Raw genomic sequence first — 23,297 nt, 5'->3', positions numbered from 1 at the left:
CTTAAACTATACTACTGTTATTTTTATTTCTCTCTTTGTTTTCATGACGGCATGGAAGCATGAGTACTCATAAATGGAGAACTTACAGAACCGTTTGAAGTAGCTAACGGACTTCGTCAAGGATGCATCCTGGCACCGACGCTGTTTATTCTTCTCGTTCGTCCTTCGCCATGCTCACAAAACCATCCCAGAATTTGGCATTGACATCAAGTATAAAGTTGATGGCAGGCTATTCAATCTTCAGAGGCTCAAAGCTAAGTCAACGGTGACTACAAGGCTCAAAGATTTCCTTTACGCTGATGATGCTGCCTTGGCCACAAACACACCTGAATCTCTACAAGAGGGTGTCACAGCATTACACGAGTCTTGCAAGACCTGGGGCTTAACAATCAGTAAGCCAAAGACAGAGGTAATGCATGTACAGTTTGAAGATCCTCCTGCTATCATGATAGACGATTCGGAGCTTAAACAGGCTCAGCCCTTTACATACCTTGGGGGCAACTTGTCTGGAGACTCAAGTCTCGACTCAGAGATCCAACATCGCATCAGCTGCATTTAGTGCGCGAAGGACAAGATGCTTCAACAGAGAAGGTCTTACTTTGTCTACCAAGCTCACGGTGTTCTACCATCTCTCCTTTACGGATCTGAGACGTGGCCAACCCTTGCACACCACATCCAGCGTTTGGAGGTTTTCCACTAAAGATCGCTTCGGCAGATTCTGAAGGTAAAGTGGTGGCAACACATAACCAATGATGAGGTCTTGAAACACGCCAACTCTACCACCATTGAGACCCAGATCCGAAACAATAGACTCCGCTGGCTTGGCCATGTATCACAGATGGGCGATTCTAGGATTCCAAAACAACTGCTCTTCGGCGAGCTGGCGCTTGGAAAGCGTGACCATGGTCGCCCGCGCAAACGCTGGAAGGACTGTGCAAAAGAAGATCTCCGCTCCTTCGGCCTAGCAACTGACACATGGTTCCAGACTGCACAAGATCGCCTTGCATGGAGACGTGCCTTGTGTTCGGGCAGACAGCTCAGTGAGGAATGCCTCTCCTCTCGAGCTGCTGAGCGGTGCAAAAAGAGGCACGAAAGGGCTAAGGGTCCCCCATCGTCATAATATGACGGGGACCATAAGTAAGTAAGTATACGACTGTTATTTTTACTTCTCTCTTTGCTCTTTTTATTCGGTCAGTGCTAGAGCACTATGGGCTGTATTCAAAGTTGGTGACTTAGGTCATTGATTTGAGTTCAGATCAGCCTTGTAGTACTCGAGTCCAGGACCCAGACTCGAGTCTGACTCGTGCCCTAATTTTAAGGACTCATGACTTGACTTAGGCTTCATATGTCTATGAAGGTTCTCAGTCATCCAGGTCATCGTAAACCGTAGGTGCTAAAGAATTTCAAGCAAACTCCAGTTGCCTTCTTTAGCACCTACAACTTGGACTTGAGCACTGATGACTCGGACTTGGACTCGGACTCGTGCATTAACTGCATTCAGACTCGTAAATGGGAGACGAGGACTCGGATTTTTTCTTTATTTTTTTGTAACATGCTATAATAATTTGTCATAAGATATTTACAGTGGTGCTTGAAAGTTTGTGAACCCTTTAGAATTTTCTACATTTCTGCATAAATATGACCTAAAACAACATCAGATTTTCACACAAGTCCTAAAAGTAGATAAAGAGAACCCAGTTAAACAAATGAGACAAAAATATTATACTTGGTCATTTATTTATTGAGGAAAACGATCCAATATTACATATCTGTGAGTGGCAAAAGTATGTGAACCTCTAGTATTAAAATCCTCTCAACTATTAATACAGCCTTACGTTCGCTTATTTTAGTGACTCCATGCCAGCCTACTTCAGTAGCAGAAATCTGAAAACGTTTATTCCAACTGCTATAAATATTATCTTCTCTTTTTTTTTTCATTTCTCTCTTAGCCTCTTAGACACAAGCATTAGTGCACAAATGCTCTCCATGTGTTTGTGTATCCAAAAGAAACCTTTAGAAGTCACTGTGTAAACAGAGAAAAGACGGTATTATGATGTGTAAACGGAGTTCGCATGTTTACAGGTCGTGATCCTCATCCACCCAGCTTGCTGACCTCACTTTGTTATAAAAGTCTTTGGATCGCCCCTCATGGTAATCATAACTATTATCCCATGCTTGGCTACCACTCAACTCTTTTATGCCGTCTCTTCCGTGCATTCCTGTTTTGAATTGCTGCAAACAATTTTTTCCCAATTACAGCTTTGTCTGACAGAGAGTAGCACTGGTGTTTGAACAGATGGGATGAGTTGCATTGTGATGTTGTCTTTATCTTTAAAGATAGAAAAGAGTCGAAATAGAAAGAAAGTGGTGGGAGGGAGCTCGACGTTCTTTTCTTTTGGCTTGAAAATAAGAAACGGCATGTGCCATTTTTAATGTGCTTTGGGAAAATGCCGTGTTTTTATAAAGCATTGTATTTCACATGGAGAAACGACTAATCCGATTTTGTCTCGGCTAATACAGTTATGTACTCCAACTGATCACTCCCTGAAGGCATGTATCAGAAAACATCCACATGGCATAGTCTCGAGTGACTGGCAGAATACACATGCACAATCATACACAGGAAATGAAGGATAATTCACACCCTCGTACGTTCTCCTAGTTTCTGTCTTCAGGCCGTAACATGGGGAGATATTTCTTTCTTAAGATCTCATTTAAAAATGTAATTTTTGTGACTGTTTCTTCACTGGAATCGTAGTTAGTCTGATAGCAGTTGCTTTATCTTCTCGACATGTTGTTTCTAGAGGAGGTTCTGTATTCCTGCATTCATTAGACACACATATAATTGCCTCATTTCCCTGCGTTTTAATGGAACCAGGACTTTAATTCTCTTGTTTTTATAGCTGTGCACTAAAGACAAAGACCTTTTTCAGAGAACATTATAGACTCTTTCCTTGGTCTGACATCTTTTTTCCCCTTCTCTTCCAAACATTAGTGCAGAATTAGCATGAGATCTGTGGGCCAGCCGATACTAGCCCAGGCACAAACAGATCATTATGCTGACATGCAATAAGAATGTTACTCATTAGAGCGGTCATGTTGCATGGCATGCTAATGCTAACCGCTCAGAAACATGCATTTACATGACTAAAAGACAAACACATGGGCTTAAGGCCAGGGGTTAGGAACATACACGGGGTATGACTGTAGTTAGGGAACAACTAATGATGTATTAGAGCTCCTGTTACTATGGAATCTCTTTGCTAACTTTGACATGCTAATGCTAATATCTCAGGCTAGCTTTCTTTGCCATTGTTCTGAGAGAGCATGCTAACAAGCTACAGGAGCTAATGTAAGGTCATGCTAGTGCACTGCTAGCTTCAGATTTCCTGCCCATTTCATACTGAGGCTACGTTTACATTACGTCGAATCAGCGGATCATCAGATTAACGTTCTTAAAACGATTCGCGTTTACACTAAAACCGTTAGCCGTGCACACAGCAACGCCAATACGCGGATACGCTCGGCTCTGCAGGCATCCTGCACTCCAAATCACTCCGCCCTGAACAGCGAGTGCCCTCTGGAGGGTGTGCACTCCGGCCCTGCGCAGCTCACACAGCGCGCAAGTGAAGTGCACAAGCCACGATTCGGGACTGAGCCGCTGTGTGTGTGATCCCAGCGCAGATCACTTACTACTTGCAAGTGGAAGGATGGCAAGCCTAAAGACAATCATAACTACACAATGGGCAGTATTTGCATCAGTATTTGCAGTATTTTCATACTTTTAAACTCTTTAATGAAAGGTGATACAAGGCGGAAGTCTGCGCCGTTTTTCAGCAGTCGCGTCACATGACCAACGCCAGCGAATCAGGAAGGTGGATGTCACAGTGACGTTGTCCAATGAGACGCCAGCTAGAGCTCAGCACAGCGTATCCGCGTATTCTGAATGTTTACACAGCACCGGAGCTGACACGATCTGGATTGAATACGTGGACGCTGGCGGATTCCCGTTTCCCGGCGTTTCCAGGCGGTTTAATGTAAACGGACAGTGCATCCGCAAAGAAAACGAGACAGATACGGTCTAATGTAAACGTAGCCTGAGAATCTGATATTTATTGAACACTTACTTGGCTACACACTTCAGAAGTTATATTTACGGTACACGTGCTGGTTTCTGACAGGAGAATGAACTTTTGAACAGTATGAACAACAACAACAAAAAAGGTTCATCGCATCTTCTGGAATCTTAGTTGAAGCAGTTAGTTGAGAGTAAACGAGATGTTCTTGCATGTTTGACAACTCTTGACAAAAAGAATATGTGATTTGGAGGTTGGTAATGACGTTCAAATGCCTGTTTTTGTAAAAAATATCTGCTACCACTTATTGACAGAGATGATCAAACCATCAAGCAACAACTAATCTGGCTTGCCAAAATAGCATATTACATATAATTAGTGTATATTAACTTCCCGCAGTGGCTAATATTCAAAAAGCCATTCTAAAGCAACTAATGAGAGACCATAATGAGGGTTTTAATCAAACGTGATCTTGCTGATGTGTGTAGTTCATCCATTCATTTTCAGTCAGAGCTTTATCTTGGTCCAGAACATAATAGATCTGCCCTGTGTCCGAAATCACTCACTTGTTCACTACTCCCTATATAGGGAATTACTATATAGAGGACTATATAGTGGGCGGCACGGTGGTGTAGTGGTTAGCGCTGTCGCCTCACAGCAAGAAGGTCCGGGTTCGAGCCCCGTGGCCGGCGAGGGCCTTTCTGTGCGGAGTTTGCATGTTCTCCCCGTGTCCGCGTGGGTTTCCTCCGGGTGCTCCGGTTTCCCCCACAGTCCAAAGACATGCAGGTTAGGTTAACTGGTGACTCTAAATTGAGCGTAGGTGTGAATGTGAGTGTGAATGGTTGTCTGTGTCTGTGTGTCAGCCCTGTGATGACCTGGCGACTTGTCCAGGGTGTACCCCGCCTTTCGCCCGTAGTCAGCTGGGATAGGCTCCAGCTTGCCTGCGACCCTGTAGAACAGGATAAAGCGGCTAGAGATAATGAGAGATGAGAGAGAGGACTATATAGTGAGCTCATTGACAAAATAAAAATAAAAAAACGCTTTCGGACACTACTCCGTCGCGCTGGTATTTACGTCATTACTGTCGCACAATTAAAACGTGCCAGATCAGTCAGACAATTGTCGCACAATTAAAACGTGCCAGATCACAGGTGGGTTTTCAAAATAATAAATACATGCATGTATTTTTGTGATAAATCCATATTATACTGAGCGTATTTCCCACATTAATCAATACAAAGTACCTGCATCTTTTATGAAAAAAAAAATCAAGGCTGAATACTTTTCTTCTTTGCCGCTGCCTTTTATTAAATCAAATTTGAGACTTTTAATTTGATTTCTTTCAGTGCGACCGCAATGCATGATGGGATATATTGCTTTGATTCATGACCATCGGTTGTACACTACTTTTCGTGATGCATTGTGGGATACTTTGAGTGCACTATATAGGGTGTAAATAATCCTCACTGAGGTTTTGGACAGCACTACAAAATGGCGTCTTCACTATATAGTGCCCTATATATGGCCCTTTTCCACTACCCTTTTTCAGCTCACTTCAGCTCGCTTCAGCTCACTTCAGCCCGACACGGCTCGTGTTTCGACTACCAAAAACCAGCACGACTCGGCTCGCTTCAGCCCTGCTTAGCCCCTAAAACTCGCACCGTTTTGGAGTGGGGCTGAAGCGAGCCGAGTGAGGCTGGGGGCGTGAGCAGACACTCCCCTGTGCACTGATTGGTGAGGGGAGTGTCCTCACATGCCCACACACGCCCCGCGAGCACGCTGGGATCTGTAAACACCGTAAACCCAGAAGAAGAATTACGAATTACGAGAATTTCTGAAGCCTTATGCGCCTCGCCTCATCTATACGCTCTTGCCAGTATCTGTCCGCGTTGTCGGTGACAACAAGCCACAGCACCAAGACCAGCAACACTAACGACTCCATGTCCTCCATGTTTATTGTTTACTATTTGGGTCGTGAGACTACCGCTTAAAAGCTCACTGATGTCACTGTTTGCGCTGCTTAACGACATCACCTGACGTCCACCCACTTTCGCTAACTCCACCCAATGTGTCCACCCACTTCCAGCCAGCACGGTTCAGCGCGGTTGTAGTCGAAATGCAACTCCAACAGCCCCGCTCAGCTCGACTCAGCACGGCACGGCTCAGCCCGACTCAGCCGCGTTTGTAGTGGAAAAGCGGCAATAGTGAGTAGGGAGTGATTTTGGACACAGGGATGGAGACTTTCTGTGGTGGGAATGGAAGAAAAAGAAGCCTTTGTCACATGTACACAAGCACAGTGAAGTTCCTCCTCTGCATTTAACCCATCTGAAGCAGTGAACACACACACATGCGCGCACATACCCAGAGCAGTGGGCAGCTATGCTACAGCGCCCGGGGAGCAGTTGGGGGTTAGGTGCCTTGCTCAAGGGCACTTCAGCCATGATACAGAGGGAAGGGAACGTGCTGTTCATTCATTCATTCATTCATTCATTCAACTCCCCTCACATTTTTCCTGCCGGTCCCAGGAATCAAACCAGCAACGCTTTGGGCCCAAGGCTGCTTCTCTAACCTTCAGGCTGCCCCCCATGGCCTGAAGGAGACGCCAGTCCTTCACAGAGCTCCATGTTCATTTCGGGGTGATTCAGTGCATCTACTGGTATGTTCTTTTGGAGGTGAGAGGAAACCGGAGAACCCAGAGGAGACCCACTCAGACGCAGGGAGAACATGTGAAACTCCAGACAGACAGTAATGCAAGCTCGGGACTGAACCAGGGACTGTGGGCTACCCACGGTGCAACCTGTGTGTGTTGTAGTCATGGCTTTAAATTCACATGGTGATACTCTAGTGTATGTTGCTTGTGTAAAATGTCGATTGTTTTTGCACAATGTGGCGTCCTTGTATGATATAGCTGGGTCTTAACACTGTTTATGCACTCTTTTACTCAGTACAACATAAAATAATCATGTGTGTGCGCGTCTGTGTTTTTGCAGGCAAGTGCTGGAGGTTACAGTCAGACAGGACGGCATTCAGTTTCTGTAGATGTTCAGATGCAGAAACAGAAACAAGATGACCGAGATGCCTTTACACAATCACAGAGACAGTACAACTCCTTACCACGGTAAGAAAACACACACAATCTCTCACTCTCCATCTCTGCAAGATCTATTTGCTCCAATGTCACAGTCTCACTCCCCTAGAGCCACACACACACACACACACACACACACACACACACACACACACACACACACACACACACTCTTACCCATTACCTCAGTATCACTCTTCATCCAGACGTCCTCCCTCAGTCACATTCTTATCCTGTAACTTAACACTCTTCATCAGAACAGTCGCTCTCTCTCTCTCTCTGTGTGTATGCATGCACTTTCTGGCCTCTGCAAAACTGATAAAGAGCACCTAGACTTGAGGAACCTGCTTTCAGGGGAAGTTTATCTTGGCAGCTGCACTCCTCTGGGCCTTTTATAGGTTGTCAGGGAGGTTGTACCCTCGTCCTCCATCTGTTTCTTCTTTTCATCCCTCTTTTAGTCTGTTTTTCCTCCTTCTTCTTTTGCATATTTGTCCTAAATGTCAGTAAGGCTCTGTATGATTCCCTGATTTTGGTATCAGGCTTTCATGTCCAAACCTAGCCAGAGTTTAACACGCGTCCTGAAACTACAAATGGTGAATATGTCCTCAGGGTGCCATTTTGAATGAATGGATGAGGTATTTATTTTATTTTTTACAGTCGTTGAAATTTGTTTCGGGCTAAAAGTGTGTGTATGTGTGTGTGTGAGACGCAGAGCTTTTTGTGAAACAGACTGTCAGGCTTAGAGCAGTTTCATTAGTTTTTCCAAATACCAGGTTATACTCTTTCGGTAATTGCTGCAGGAATTATTGGAGTGTGTGTGTGTGTGTGTGCATATGCTTGTATGCACATGTCTGTATAATGGGTAGGGTAGTCCTGCTGTGTTTGCATGCTCATGTTTGTGTGTGGTCTTCCCTTATTTCATTGCTTTTCATGGTTCAGTCCTGATGTTTCTCATTTTTTTTACTGTAGTTTATTCACTATTATTGTCACACATGGAACAAAAAGGTACAGGATGTCAACCACCAAGAACCGAAATCCTCCCATTTCAGGAGGTCCTGTCCACACCTTCATAACAGGAGTGAGCATACACAGGAGGATCCCAAAATGCAAGGGGGGGAACAAACTAATGCATTTAAAAAAAAAACAACCAATATAACTGTGGATGGGGTTTTAAGCAGGGGCGATTTCTCAGAGACAACAAGGGAAGCCGAGCTTCCCCTAAAATTCTCTCCCCAAACTGCGGCATCTACGACGTTGAATTCTCATTAAAACAATAACTTGCATAACATAATATATGCCCAAGATTGTATTTACGTTCATAACTATCCTGTAACTTATTTGAGTGATATCTGACGAACTTGCAGTTCGCTACGAGAATCACCTTTGCTGCCAGGCTGTAACCAGCGTTGCCAGATACTGCTGACGTTTTCCAGCCAAAATATGTTCAAAACCCGCCAAAATGCACTTAAAACCGCCCAATCTGGCAACACTGGCTGTAACCTTTCTTATTTCAATGGGCTCTATGGCTGGCAGCCGGGTATCCGTTGCAGTCTATGAGAGGGCTCTGAGCAGCCAATTTCGGCTAGTTGTTATTGGTTAAAATCGACAAAATCGTCACTTCCAGGGAAGCCGGGCTTCTCTGGGACTAAACGAGACAGTGGGAGGGACAAGAAGCCGGGCTGATGAAGGATTATTGGAGGTAGTGTTTGAAAGACATGAGGAGGGCGGGCTCTGTACTTCGGCGTCGGCGAGGAACACGGAAGTATGATCAGTCAGTCCCCAGCGGATGTCGAGAAAGTGTAGTCGTGTGCCAAAGTGCTGTCCGAATTTCTTTTCATATAAATGATTCTTCTCATTGATGTCTCTGTACATTACTCTGTAAATAAATGTAAATATTACTCGTTGTGCTCCGTTAACTTTCATCCATTCTATCAGTTTGATCATTCGTGAATTCACTCGTTTATTTCATTTGTAGTTCAATCTGGTTGTAGGCTAGCTTGAGCCTTATTGGGATCTGCAGTGCTAGCTGCTAACAGAAATTGGTGAAGTCTCTGGAAAGCACAACCAGCTGGTATGACAGGGTCACAGACCATTTTCTGGAAAAGGAGCGGAGGGCAGAATTTGTGTATAAATAGTGTTCATGTTCATGAATCTGAAGTGTGTATATTGTTCAGTAATGTTAAGAGAATGGTGGGCTCTGTGTTATAGGTTATACCTGGGTATAATATTCAAGGTTCTGTGTGTTGCATAGCCTACCTGGTTATGAATTTCCAGACTGTGTTGCAGAAGATGTCCAAGGATGTGTTGCACAGCTGGGTGTTGTGTTAAAGACTCTGTGTTGCATATCAGGGTATGATGTTCAAGGCTCTTCGTTGAATAGCCAGTGATTTTTGGATGTTTGATATTTTTGATTAAGGATATGAGGCACTAGCCTGGCAAGCCAGACTATAACATGAAATGTACAAGCAAAAATACTTTCTGCCACTAGGTAGGGTTGTGTAGTTCACTATGCTAATGGGGCACACCTTTCTATGCTTTGATATCCGGCCTACAGGTTTTACGATGAATGCGTAAAATGGGCTTCCCCTGTTTTAAAAACCAGCAGCCGCCACTGGTTTTAAGTGGCTAATTTTGGATCTTAATAGGATGTGACCAAGCAGGTGCATTTAAAGCGTAAGACTGTTAAGCCTATAGCTAAAAAACTAAGACCGTCTGTCTAGTAAGCCTCCACATGCTTAATTTCACTGGTGAACGTGAGGTCTTTACCAATGAGATCTAAATAACAGAGGGTAACAAATACTCACAGGTCACTTAATTAGGAACACCCATCCACCTGCTGTTTGATGCAGTTATCTAATCAGCCGATCCCTTGACAGCAGCACAATGCATCAAATCATTCAGATACAAATCAAGAGCTTCAGTTAATGTTCACTTCAAACATCAGAACGGGAAAAATTGTGATCTCAAAGTGTGACTTTCTTTCACTGTGGCACTGTGGGTGTTGGTTTGAGCCAGACGGACTGGTTTGAGTATTTCAGAAACGGCTGATCTCCTGGGGTTTTCACACACAACAAACAGTCTCTAGAGTTTACACGGAATGGTGCGAAAAACAAAAAACATCGAGTGAGCGAGCGAGCGAGCGACAGTTCTGTGGGTGGAAACAAATGCCTTGTTGATGAGAGAGGTCAGAGGAAAATGGACAAATTTGTGGTTCGAGCTGCCAGGAAGGATATAGTAACTCATAGCAACTCTTTACAGCCGTGGCGAACAGAAAAGCATCTCGGCATGCAACAGCAGAAGCCCACATTGGGTTCCAGTCCTGCTGCCAAGAACAGGAATCTTAGGATTGAGAACAAGTTCCTATTAAAGTGGCCAGTGAGTGTATTTCTCAGTTATAAATTGTTAATATAGGAAGTTAAACCTATTGATAGACAGCGTATGTGCAATTATACATCTCGGGATAAAGAAAGCTTTGGGGTTAATTGTTCGTGTGTGTGTGTGGTTTCTCTATTAAAAAAAAAAAGTCCATTTCTCCTGGCCCTGTGCTCCATCTCTGTGAGTCAATAGAGATGTTGACACTCGGTCCTCAATAGGACATAATGATGCTTAATCAATGTAAATAATTCTCATCCACTTTTTCTCCATGACTCAATCTAGTGCACTCAGCTCACTCTCTCAAGTGCCAGATCCATCCACGACAGCTCACTTTCCCAGGGGAAGCGCTGCTAAAAACCCTGGCTGGCTCATATGCATTTGTCTTATTATCTGGATTTTGCTGAGGAAGGTCAGACTGGTGAGAAGTGACCTTTCCCTTTGACCTATGGAGAACGGTTCTCTCATTAGATGTCTTGGCGTCCCGAGCCGTTCTGCTATCTTTGTCGCTCTGTACAGACCTCAGAACTAGAGACAGAGTTGCAGATTTCCAAGCCACGGTAATGAACAAGGTCTTCTTTTTGTTCGGAGAAGGATTAGAGACAGGAAGAGTGAGACAGAATGCTGGACAACACGACCGTAGGCTGACGAGAACTAATGAAAGTCATGTGAAACAGAGAGCGCTACTTGCCTACAACAGCTGCATGTTGTAACAGGCGATCCCCCCCACATACACATCCAGAGTCTTGTTAACAAATAGAAAACATTGCTCAAGGTTTTATTTGGTTTATAAATAATTTATTATGCTGTAATTAATACTTGTTGAACAGCATATTTCCTGGCTGGTGTCTTGATCTACACCATATGTTTCGGTGGAACGTTGTGTCCCCCCCCCCCCCCCCCCCCATGCCACGTTTCCCCCCAGGGTTGGCGCTCTGTCTTCCTCAGTTGAACTTTGCTTTGCCATGACATCATGGTCATATTGTGCTGGAAAATAACATGAAGTAAAGCAAGGACTGTATTGTGAAATGATGGCCATGTTGAACATCTTACAACTTGTTTTCACAACATGAACCTCTGTGTTCTATCACTCTTGAGTGGCCTGACTGTCTCAGGGCATTTTCACACATGAGCCAAACACTCACGTCTGTACCCAAGACTGTTTCTGGACTCATTCTATGCACAGATTTGTTTTGTTACAGATCAGTTCATCTCAAACTGTCCATCACATCCATATGTGGCTCTTCCCCAAACGGTTGCCACAAAGTTTGAAGCACACAGTTGTATAGAATGGCTTCGTAAGCTGTAGCATTACAATTTCCTTTCACTGGAACGAGTGATCACCAGATGATAGGGCGAACACTCAGTGCGTTTACATGCACATAGAGAAAATCGAATTTCTGCCGTAGCTCGACTGAAATCGAAGTTCTAAATGCCATGGAAACACCTTAGCTTGGCTGAAATTGAACCGAACTGGATTTCTTGCAGGGGCGATTTCTCAGAGACAACAAGGGAAGCCGAGCTTCCCCTAAAATTCTCTCCCCAAACTGCGGCGTCTACGACATTGAATTCTCATTAAAACAATAACTTGCATAACATAATATATGCCCAAGATTGTATTTATGTTCATAACTATCCTGTAACTTATTTGAGTGATGTCTGACGAACTTGCAGTTCGCTACGAGAATCACCTTTGCTGCCAGGCTGTAACCTTTCTTATTTCAATGGGCTCTATGGACTGGCAGCAGTGTTGCCAGATTGGGCGGTTTTAAGTGCATTTTGGCGGGTTTTGAACATATTTTGGGATGGAAAACGTCAGCAGTATCTGGCAACACTGACTGGCAGCTGGGTATCCGTTGCAGTCTACGAGACGGCTCTGAACAGCCAATTTCGGCTAGTTGTTATTGGTTAAAATCAACAAAATCGCCACTTCCAGGGAAGCCGGGCTTCTCTGGGACTAAACGAGACAGTGGGAGGGACAAGAAGCCGGGCTGATAAAGGATTATTGGAGGTAGTGTTTGAAAGACATGAGGAGGGCGGTACTTCGGCGAGGAACACGGAAGTATGATCAGTCAGTCCCTAGCGGATGTCGAGAAAGTGCAGTCGTGTGCCAAAGTGCTGTCCGAATTTCTTTTCATATAAACGTTTCTTCTCATTGATGTCTCTGTACATTACTCTATAAATAAATGTAAATATTACTCGTTGTGCTCCGTTAACTTTCATCCATTCTATCAGTTTGATCATTCGCGAATTCACTCGTTTATTTCATTTGTAGTTCAATCTGGTTGTAGGCTAGCTTGAGCCTTATTGGGATCTGCAGTGCTAGCTGCTAACAGAAATTGGTGAAGTCTCTGGAAAGCACAACCAGCTGGTATGACAGGGTCACAGACCATTTTCTGGAAAAGGAGCGGAGGGCAGAATTTGTGTATAAATAGTGTTCATGTTCATGAATCTGAAGTGTGTATATTGTTCAGTAATGTTAAGAGAATGGTGGGCTCTGTGTTATAGGTTATACCTGGGTATAATATTCAAGGTTCTGTGTGCTGCATAGCCTACCTGGTTATGAATTTCCAGACTGTGTTGCAGAAGATGTTCAAGGATGTGTTGCACAGCTGGGTGTTGTGTTAAAGACTCTGTGTTGCATATCAGGGTATGATGTTCAAGGCTCTTCGTTGAATAGCCAGTGATTTTTGGATGTTTGATATTTTTGATTAAGGATATGAGGCACTAGCCTGGCAAGCCAGACTATAACATGAAATGTACAAGCAAAAATACTTTCTGCCACTAGGTAGGGTTGTCTAGTTCACTATGCTAATGGGGCACACCTTTCTATGCTTTGATATCCGGCCTACAGGTTTTACAATGAATGCGTAAAATGGGCTTCCCCTGTTTTAAAAACCAGCAGTCGCCACTGATTTCTTGTAATTGAGCTACGCGACCTAGATTATGCGATTGTAGCCGAACTACTTAGTGCATGTAAACCCTATCAAGCTACGTAGTCGAGCTACTTACTTCAGCACTGCCCCTTCCGGAAGTGACGAGTGACGAGACCACAAGCGGGAAACACAACAGCCTCGGTCGGCATGACAACAGTAGTAGTAGCGAGCAGCAGAAGAGGTCAGGAGGAACAACATCTCTCGATGTTGCTGTCCTCGTCGTCGTTCTTCTTGTGAACACGGAACTGATAACTTTTTGTTTATACTCTTGAATAGCTCTTCTTCATGACGACAACCGGAAGTGTACCAACACGATGGGGCGTGTAGCGCCACCTGTGGCTCGGGTGCACAATGTACCTCACACAATAGCTCGATTTCCTTGTGTGCATGTAGGATTGGATTTCTCTGGCACCCTGCTGGGACCCTTAGCTCGATTACCGACAGTAGCTCGATTTGGATGTGCATGTAAACGCACTGAATGTTTCTGCTCCAATTCAAATATTAATTTTAAAATGACCCAAGAAATGTTTAGCTCATCTGGCCGTAAGACTGATGAGCTGTTGCCGTGGCGTGGCATCCGTCGTCCACAACTTGGTTATATTGCGTCTCCTCCATCAGTTCTCCACGGGTTTCCGTTCCGATTGTTTTGTTTGAAAGAACTCTTCACTCTGCACGAAACTTGGTCGTCATTTTGTCAAATTTTTTGCTAGCGAGTTACTAATTAGGCCAAATTAACAAATTTTCCAGGCCTCTCACTAGAATCGTATCTCCTGTCTGATTTCTCATCTGATTCCAGTTCTGATCTATGTTTTGGGTCGATCTTCCCTTGAGGAACAAAACTTGGTTGTTTGTTTGTTGATTTTCCTGTTGCAAGCAATTTGTTTACAACTTTGTTTATTTTCAGCTAAATCGTATCTCCTCCCTCTCTCAGTTCTCAAAGCATTTCAGTTCTGTTTGTTTTGTTTGAAAGAACTAGACCTTCTGTACAACACTTGGTCATTGTATTGTCAAATTTTTGCTAACAAACTGCTAATTAGGTCGACTTCATGAGTTTGGGGCTTCTCATTAAAATTGTATCTCCTCTTGCAGTTCTCATCCGATTCCACTTCTGATCGATGTTTTGGGTTGATCTTCCCTTTGAGGAACAAAACTTCGTCGTTTGTTTGTTGATTTTCCTGTTGCAAACAATTTGTTTACAACTTACTTTGTTTTCAGTTAAATCGTATCTCCTCCCTCTCTCAGTTCTCAGCAGGGCTTTGAACCGGTTCAAGGAACGAAAACGAAAACCGGGAACTTTTTCTATTTCACATGGAACAGAAATGAAACCAGAAACTTTATTATTTTTTATGTTCTGGAACAGAAACGCTTATTAAAAATAATGGTAACCGGTTAATACCGGTTTTTATTTCGTTCCTCAAAGTTTCCGTAGCCTACAAATAAAAAAAGTCATTCTTCTCCTGCGCAAGTTTCTGTGACCCGCTGGGGTTCACTTCCTGTGTGACGTTCGCTGACTGAATGGAGAGAGCGGGAGGGTGGACTACTATCACGTCTCCACATCTTAAATAAGAGGTAAATATTGCAGTCTATCGTTATTCAAAAACGTCAATTTCAAACACGATATCAATATATTTGTCCACGTTAATGAGAGGCTCGCGAACATTAAATGACGTTAACCTCTGTTGGCCTATCAATGCATAGGGCCTGACTAGCCTTTGGTAACACACTAAACGAATTCTCTTTCATTTTTGGCACTTTTTCTGTTTGTGTAGATGGGAAGACATACTGAGAATCCAAATCGCCAACATTTGAAATAATAATTGATTTGAATTGTTTCTTGTCTTATTTAATGAAGGTTGTAATAGAATTAGCCTACATTTGGCTTAAGCTGGATGAGACAGAGACATAATTTTATAGCCATTTGTTAAACAGCTGACAGGGAACGTAATTAACCGTTCCGGGAACGAAATTTTTTTGTTCTAGCCGGTTCGGGAACGTCTATTTAATGGTGGAACCCAAAACCGGAAACGTTAAAATTCCGTTTCTGTTCGGAACGAACCAATAGGAAAAAAATTCTGGTTCAAAGCCCTGGTTCTCAGTGGATTTCAGTTCTGATTGTTTTGTTTGAAAGAACTCGACCTTCTGTGCAACACTTGGTCATTGTGTTGTCAATTCTTTGCTAACAAATTAGTCATTAGGCCAACTTAACACATTTTCTTCTGACTAGAATTGTATCTCCTCTCTCATTTATCATGCGAATTCAGTTCTGATTGATGTTTTGGGTCGATCTTCTCTTGGGGAACAAAATTTAGTCCTGTGTTGATGTTCCTGTTGTAAGCGGTTTGTCGTGGAGGTTGGTCCTCTCTCACATCGTCACATTTCAGTTCTGTTTGATGTTTTGGTCGTGATGGTTGTTTTGATGGCAGGCCAGATGAGCTGCTACGTCCTTGACGTTCTGGTTGTGACTATTTCATTGAGGAATAATCTCAATCTAACTGGAAAAGGCTGATCTGGATCACTCTAATAAGGCACCTTACAGCTGATACTATCAGTCTGTTATCTATTCTTGTGCACTTGCCTTTAATAAAACACTCATTTAGAGTTTTCCTTCTGAGCGTGGATGATGAAGACATCCTTAACTATAGAGATTTAGATATTTGGAAAGCTTTGATGTAAAAGCAAGCCAAATTTGCTGATTGAGAACAGGTTCTTTTGCAGTGGAAGCATGTAGAACCGCTAGAGTCATCACAGCAGCCTAGTTTGGGAAATTTAGTTGAGCTCATCGATTTTATTTTGGAGATAGTTGATCCTGGGAGCAGATCACATTCACATAGTGTCATTGACCCCCAAGATCACTGTTAATTTAAAGTGTCAGTCAGACATGCACTCAGCTTGTGCACTTGATAAACCTAAAGTTAAGTTGAAAGTGCAAATATGAAACCCCCCAAACTTTACTCGATTGTCAGGAAATTTGAATTCTGAGCAATCCAAGAGCAAATAATTCACTCTCGAAGTGGGAAGGATGCCATCTTGTCTCCCCTGTTAATCAGGACGGCGCTGTACAATCACAGCCATCTGGTAGCTCCTGTGGTTAGTGTTCGTCCGAGCACATTCAGCTGTTGCGTGAACAGAGGTTTGAAAAGATTCAGCGTCTGGCTTCACTTGTCTCAGAGGAAGCACAGAGGCTTCACGCTCCTCAGCTGGTGGCTGTTGTGAGACAGAAGAAAACCTAGCTGGCATGTGGGAATGGGATATGACCATTAACAACAGGGTCAAGCTAGAAAGGCTATAAAGCAGTGTGTGCTTGAACGACAGCCACTGAAACAGCTTTCAGATAAATCTTTTCGTGTTTCCAGTTCACAACTCAGCATGGGCAAAACGTGTCCTTTGCTTTACTTGCTCTCTCTGTTTCTCTGCACAGATTTCCACAGAGTGCAGTTCTATATCAAGCAGTTTCTCTTTAGTTATCTGTTTAAGGTGTATGTGTGTGAGAGAGAGAGAAAGAGAGAGATGGGGTGGATGGTGGATGAAAAGCCTGGAGGCAGTTTTGGAGTAATGAGCATTATATACTACAGCTGCATCTGCTAACAGGCAAAAGGAAGATGTACAGAGAAACAGAGATGTGACTGGTTCATAAATAAAAACGGTTGCTCAATGTTTTATTGTTTATACAGTTACATATAATAAGTCCATGTACGTATGTGAATGTTTTATGTCAAAACTGCAAGGACTAAACAGTTTACATCATGGGTTCTTGCAAGCAGGGGCTTTAAAATAAATTTCACGTCTCCCTCTGTGCATATTCCAACTATTCTTCAAACACGAAGCTGATTTAAATGTGTACGATAATGTTTTGGCTCTTTATTACAGACATAAACTTTTTATTCCTCAAATTTCTCTCGGCAGAACACTAGAGGTCAGGTCAAATTAGGCATCATTTATAGTCCTACATGTTTGAGTTATTAAGATTTAGATTAAACATGTTCAGTTCACGTGAGCAGTCGGTTGGTTAATAACTATAAGAATAAATCTCAACCCCCTCCCACAACTACTGTGCTTCACAGACTGTTGATGGGCCCTGGGCCCACCTTGAAAACATACATGGACTAATCGCTCTTTCTCTGTCTCTCTCACACACATGCAGGCAACCACGTAAGAACCCCAGCACAGTGTCTCAGGACTCATGGGATAAGGTCTACCCCCCTGGTGAGGCGTTCCAGTCAGCTAAAGACAACCCACGCTACTCGAGCTACCAGGGCAGCCGTGGTGCTAATGGCTACCTGAGTGGTCCAGCATTGGGCCTGAATGCTCGTGTGCTGCTGGAGACGCAGGAGCTGCTCAGGCAGGAGCAGAGGCGCAAAGAGCAGGAGGCACAGGCCAAACTCGGTCCACAAAACGACTCACTGACCCTGTCCTCAACCTCCAAGGGGCCCTACCGGCAGGATGTGCCACCCTCGCCCTCCCAGCTCGCTCGCCTTAACCGACTTCAAAGCCCTGAAAAGGGCCGGCCGTTCTACTCCTGAAGGGAGGTCTGGGATTAGAAGAGAAGTCTAGGACACACAGTATGAACTTTGAGCTTTTTCAGAAAACATGGGGATTTTGGTTGTTGACTTTTTTTTTTTAACATGTCATGCGCATCAATATTTTTAATACACGTTTATGGTCCAGCCATCCAACGTCTCCACATGGTTTGTGTGTCCTAACATTGACTAGCATTCTTGCCAGTCCTGACAATCAGAAAACAGCGAGCAGGTTTGCATTTGTATTCCTATAGCGTTGTGACCTACATAACTCATTTCACCTGCCACCAATTGTGAATGTTGAACCAAGTGTTGAGGAAAGATGTGACTGTGTGTGTTCTGAATAGGCAGAAATATTTTGAATATATATTTTTATCCAAATACTGCAAAAAGAGAAGTCATGAGATGGGACATTCAATGAAAACCCAACATACTGTGTGTTAGTAAGGTCTTGGGCCACCACGAGCCACTGGAACAACCTCAACACTCCCTGGCGTCAGTTCTACAAGTCTCTGGAGCTCTACTGGACTGATGAACACTGTTCTTCCAAAAGATATTTCCTCAGCTCGGATTTTGATGGTGGTGGTGCAGAGTGCTGTCTAATAAACGTCACTTCAGAAATCTCTCATAGGTGTTCAGTTGGGCTGAGATCTAGTGACTGAAGATTTCTGCATCAAACCATTCAAGTGGGCGCTCTTGGCCTGGATATGGGGTGATGTCACCCTGGAAGAGGATAGGATAAAGGTTATCAGTCAGGAGAACTTTGTATTGATTTGCAGTGACATTTTCTTCTAAAGGGGTCATTCAAGGGATCACAGCAAAATCACCACAACACAACAGATCCACCAGATTTTCTTTTAATTTGTCACCCATCTGTATGTTTCTGAGAGGAAAAGAGGAGAGAGTGAGAGAAGGAGGAGAGACAGTGAGAGATTGAGACGAAGCCTATCAACCTGCCTGTAAAATCAGTCATTTTACTCATCCCGTGACTCCTTCATCCTATTTCTCTGTCCATCCATCCATCCATCCATCCATCCATCCCACTTCCTGTCCACCAGTCTGTACCTGCTCTTATCGCTTTGGAGTCTCTTCCACCATGCGTACTGGTCTCTTGGGAAACCAGTGATGTAATGGGAATGATTCTATCCACATTCACTGGATATGAGCAATCGCTCATTGGCTCTGATTGGCTACTCTACTACTAGGCTATCAGCTCATATACTGTGAGTAGAGAAAAACAAAATGGTGGCGCGTGTTGCTGAACCAACCGAGGACAAAATAAAAACTACTCAAAAACAAAACCCCAGAAAATACAAAAAAAAAAAAGCAACAAAATATGGAGTGAAAGTATTTGATAGTAAGAACATATCTTTTGTTATTTTCAAGACTTATTATAGCATTTTCACAAATTGCTCCTGTCACTTCGCCGGTTTGTTTACATTCTAAGCGGAAATTATTCTGTCGGATGTTTTGTATAAAGTTTTTATTTTTCGAATTTGCAAAAAATAAAAATGCTCTGTTTCTCAAAATCCAGTGAATATGGATAGAATAAAACAGTTATTCCACTCAATCTTGTCGTACGTGGTTTATAGCCAACTCGTTGCTACGCGTCTCATCGGCTATCGGCTCATGTACGACTCGATTCCGTGGAATAACTGTTCCTTGGACTGCAATGCAATGTCATAAGAAGTTTATTTAGACGCCACCTGTGTTCTGTTGTCTGATTGGTGCTCTGTCTCTTGGCCAGTCAGTGGTCACACAGACAGTCTGAGGGTTCTGTTGAACGTGTATGACGTACGCACTCCCTTTGCCACACTTGGGCCATTCCTCCGATCTTTATCGCCTGATTTCAGCTCCTCGTTTACTCCACCAGCCGTCTCCATCACTGGAATCTGTGATTTGTTCTGAAGATGTTTGTGTGTACTATGCTGGGTGATGGTATGTTTTTCTATGAGTATATTGGGCGTCATCAGTAGTTAATAATGTCATGAAGCACCTGATTGGCCAAAGCTTTATTTTTAAATTGATTATTTTTGCAACATTTCTTATCAAAGTTACAATCAACCCTGCTGACACCTCATCGTTAATGATGCTGCGTTCGACTTATTTCAGAAGTGCGAAGTCGGAACTACGCTATTTTCCCCTTTCTGTGCATTCACGCTGCTGATTGGGTGCCTCCCCGTTCAACTTTTGATAGCAACAACCTCAGCAGCTAACTATGCTGAGAAATCTATATTAACCTCCTTAAAACAGCACCCTGTACAGTCAGGGTATAGGGGAGTAGGAATTGTGTTATTCCAAGTTGGAGGTCAGTTTTAGTCAAATGCAGCGATAAATAATATCTGGAGAGCTATGCTTGTGTAAATGCATCCACGAGACTCATCTCATCTCATTATCTGTAGCCGCTGTATCCTGTTCTACAGGGTCGCAGGCAAGCTGGAGCCTATCCCAGCTGACTACGGGCGAAAGGCGGGGTACACCCTGGACAAGTCGCCAGGTCATCACAGGGCCGACACATAGACACAGACAACCATTCACACTCACATTTACACCTACGGTCAATTTAGAGTCACCAGTTAACCTAACCTGCATGTCTTTGGACTGTGGGGGAAACCGGAGCACCCGGAGGAAACCCACGCGGACACGGGGAGAACATGCAAACTCCACACAGAAAGGCCCTCACCGGCCACGGGGCTCAAACCCGGACCTTCTTGCTGTGAGGCAACAGCGCTAACCACTACACCACCGTGCCGCCCTCCACGAGACTCAAAAAAAAAAATTTAAATTCAGTCACTTGACTGTTTCTGGAAGTCTAAGACAATTTTTGACCATGTTTGACACCCAACCCCTCTTAATTGCATGACATCAACACTCCCATGATTCATGACTGATTTAAAATGTGTAAAAGTCTTTTGATATCTTTTGCATTAAATGATTGGAAATGAGTTACAACACAGGAAGCTGGTGAAGCACAGGAATTTATTTGAATATTATATCTGATATACCAACAGATTAAGAAGAAGAAGCCTTTATTTATCACATGCACACTCAAGCACAGTGACATTCGTCCTCTGCCTTTAACCCATCTGAAGCGGTGAATACACATACTCAGAGCAGTGGGCAGCTATGTTATAGCGCCCATGGAGCAGTTGTGGGTTCGGTACCTCGCTCAAGGACACTTCAGCCCAAGGCCGCCCCATGTTAACCTAACCGCATGTCTTTGGGGGAAACCGGAGCACCCGGAGGAAACCCACACAGACACGGGGAGAACATGCAAACTCCACACGCAAAGGCCCCCGTCGGCCGCTGAGCTCGAACCCAGATCCTTCTTACCGTGAGGTGACGGTGCTAACCACTATGCTACCCATGACACTTGACTGTGTGAGGTTAAAATCTTATCCAATTCAAATACAGTTATTGTGATGCGGATTGTGGCTTGTAAAAACACATCATGTATTGTGTATATGATATTTTTGCCGTTTCATCCAACCGTACAGTAATGAGCTGAATGCCGGCAGCTTGCAGGCTTTCTCTCCTCCTCTCATTTACTCTCTCTATCCCTCAAGAGCAAAACTAAACTGTACGAAACAATGATGCACAACTTCCTCTTGTTGAGTAACCGGTACGTTGCAGGGTATGTTTGGTCCTGTGATCTCGAATGGGTGGGAAATTAATTTTTCGGAACAGCAGCAGGGTTTTTTTTTTTGGCTGCTTTATTTCACATTTTATATTTTATGCATTGAATTAATGGAAAATTTGTTGGCGATGGTGATGTTTAAGTGCCTGTTTGAGGAGGGATATTTTGTACTACAAAAAAAATTACATGTCATGGAAAGCACATATTTTAGCAATTATTCTACTATTTTTGTGTAATAACATCTTTCCACTGCAAAATGTGTGTTCAGATCTTCAAAAGAAAAAAAGAGTAACTGTGTATGGTTCTTTTTATTTCTTTTTTTTTTTTTTGCATTGTCTATACTCTCCCAAGGTAACATGGTGTCCATGGTGTAACACAACACATGTAAGCACAGTGCAATTGCATTTTTTTTGACTAGTCTTTATACATACTGTATGAAATTGTACACAGCGTTCTCTGTACATATCAAATTTAGACAAAATAAAACAGAAGCCTGTTTCTTCCTCTTGTTTACATTACAGAAGTGTGCATTTTTTATTGATCTGTTCAAGTCGCCACATGAAAAAGCAGTGACGGAATGACCGTTAAGAGCATTGTTACCCCAGCGATGTTGAATTCTCAATTCTGATTGGTCAGAAGGTGCTGATTAATTTTCTCTGACAGTCGTTCCGGCTGTAATTCAAATCACAGGTATTGATGCACATGGGGACGAGTTTGGCAGACACTTTGCGTACTTTAATGCTAACGTTAAATGGATATGGTGAAGTTTTCTGGAAGGAGATGGTGATTTAACATTTATGGAACGAGTCTCTGGTGTCAGCTGTACAGAGAAGTTTGCAAATTTTTTGCACTTTTCTCTCTAAAATAACAAGCTTGTTGTATTCAAGAAGACAAGAAGCCTTTATTTATCGCACGTACACTCAAGCACACAGTGAAATTCCACCTCCGCATTTAACCCATCTGAAGCAGTGAACACACACAAGTGAGCAATGAGCACAGGGGTGGACAAAGTACCCAAGTTTATTACTTAAGTACAGATCCCACTGGTTAAATGTGAGTCTGATACAAGTGAAAGTTGTCCAGTCAAATTTTTACTTAAGTTTAATACTTAAGAATTAAAAGTACATTTTCTGTCAATGCACTGTTGTATTATTGGCACATCGCTTACGAAACCTAATGCCTCTGAAGCAACCGACTGGATTTACTGACTAGCTTGTAGAACCTGTAGAGCTGAAGCTCCACCTGACATGCTAGCAAGCTCTTTTCAAACTCGAAATCATATTGGGTAGCTAACGTTACTAGAAAAGAAACATTTCTACATTCTGTTTATTTGGCAAGATTATGCTAAAACATATTTCTGAAAGGACTTCAGATAAGTTAATGTTATTCATGTTAGCATAACTGTTTTTACACGCTAAATAAGAGTGTCCAAGTTAACTGGCTATGTTAGCCGTGGACAAGGCTACGGCAACTTGGCAGCCAAATCCATAGAAAGTCATTTGACTAACCAGACTGCATAGCTACTGCAATGTTATCGCTAGCTCTAAAAGCACAGACAACTTCACTGCAAGCTTTCTCTTGGAATAAAACATTTACATACCTCAATATGCTTCTGCAGGTTGGATGGCGAGTTTTTGTAGGCTGTGATGTGGTTTGTTTTTGGCAAACAAA

General features: G+C 43.2%; 1 protein-coding gene across 3 annotated transcripts in view; it reads left to right on the top strand.

The window, feature by feature from the left end:
- The window catches only part of pard3aa (par-3 family cell polarity regulator alpha, a), a 1,023,559-nt gene extending 1,001,410 nt beyond the window's left edge, over positions 1 to 22,149 (top strand). For all 3 annotated transcript variants that reach the window (XM_060922480.1, XM_060922479.1, XM_060922478.1), the window contains 2 exons: positions 7,067 to 7,194; positions 17,614 to 22,149. In XM_060922480.1, the coding sequence (XP_060778463.1) occupies positions 7,067 to 7,194; positions 17,614 to 17,992 (507 nt within the window). In that variant the 3' untranslated portion in view covers positions 17,993 to 22,149. The remainder of the gene's footprint in view (positions 1 to 7,066; positions 7,195 to 17,613) is intronic.
- Positions 22,150 to 23,297: the final 1,148 nt, after the last annotated feature.

This window comes from Neoarius graeffei, chromosome 5, assembly GCF_027579695.1.
Source record: "Neoarius graeffei isolate fNeoGra1 chromosome 5, fNeoGra1.pri, whole genome shotgun sequence".
In the NCBI taxonomy this organism is placed as follows: domain Eukaryota; kingdom Metazoa; phylum Chordata; class Actinopteri; order Siluriformes; family Ariidae; genus Neoarius; species Neoarius graeffei.
This window is presented reverse-complemented; position numbering and strand designations above follow the sequence as displayed.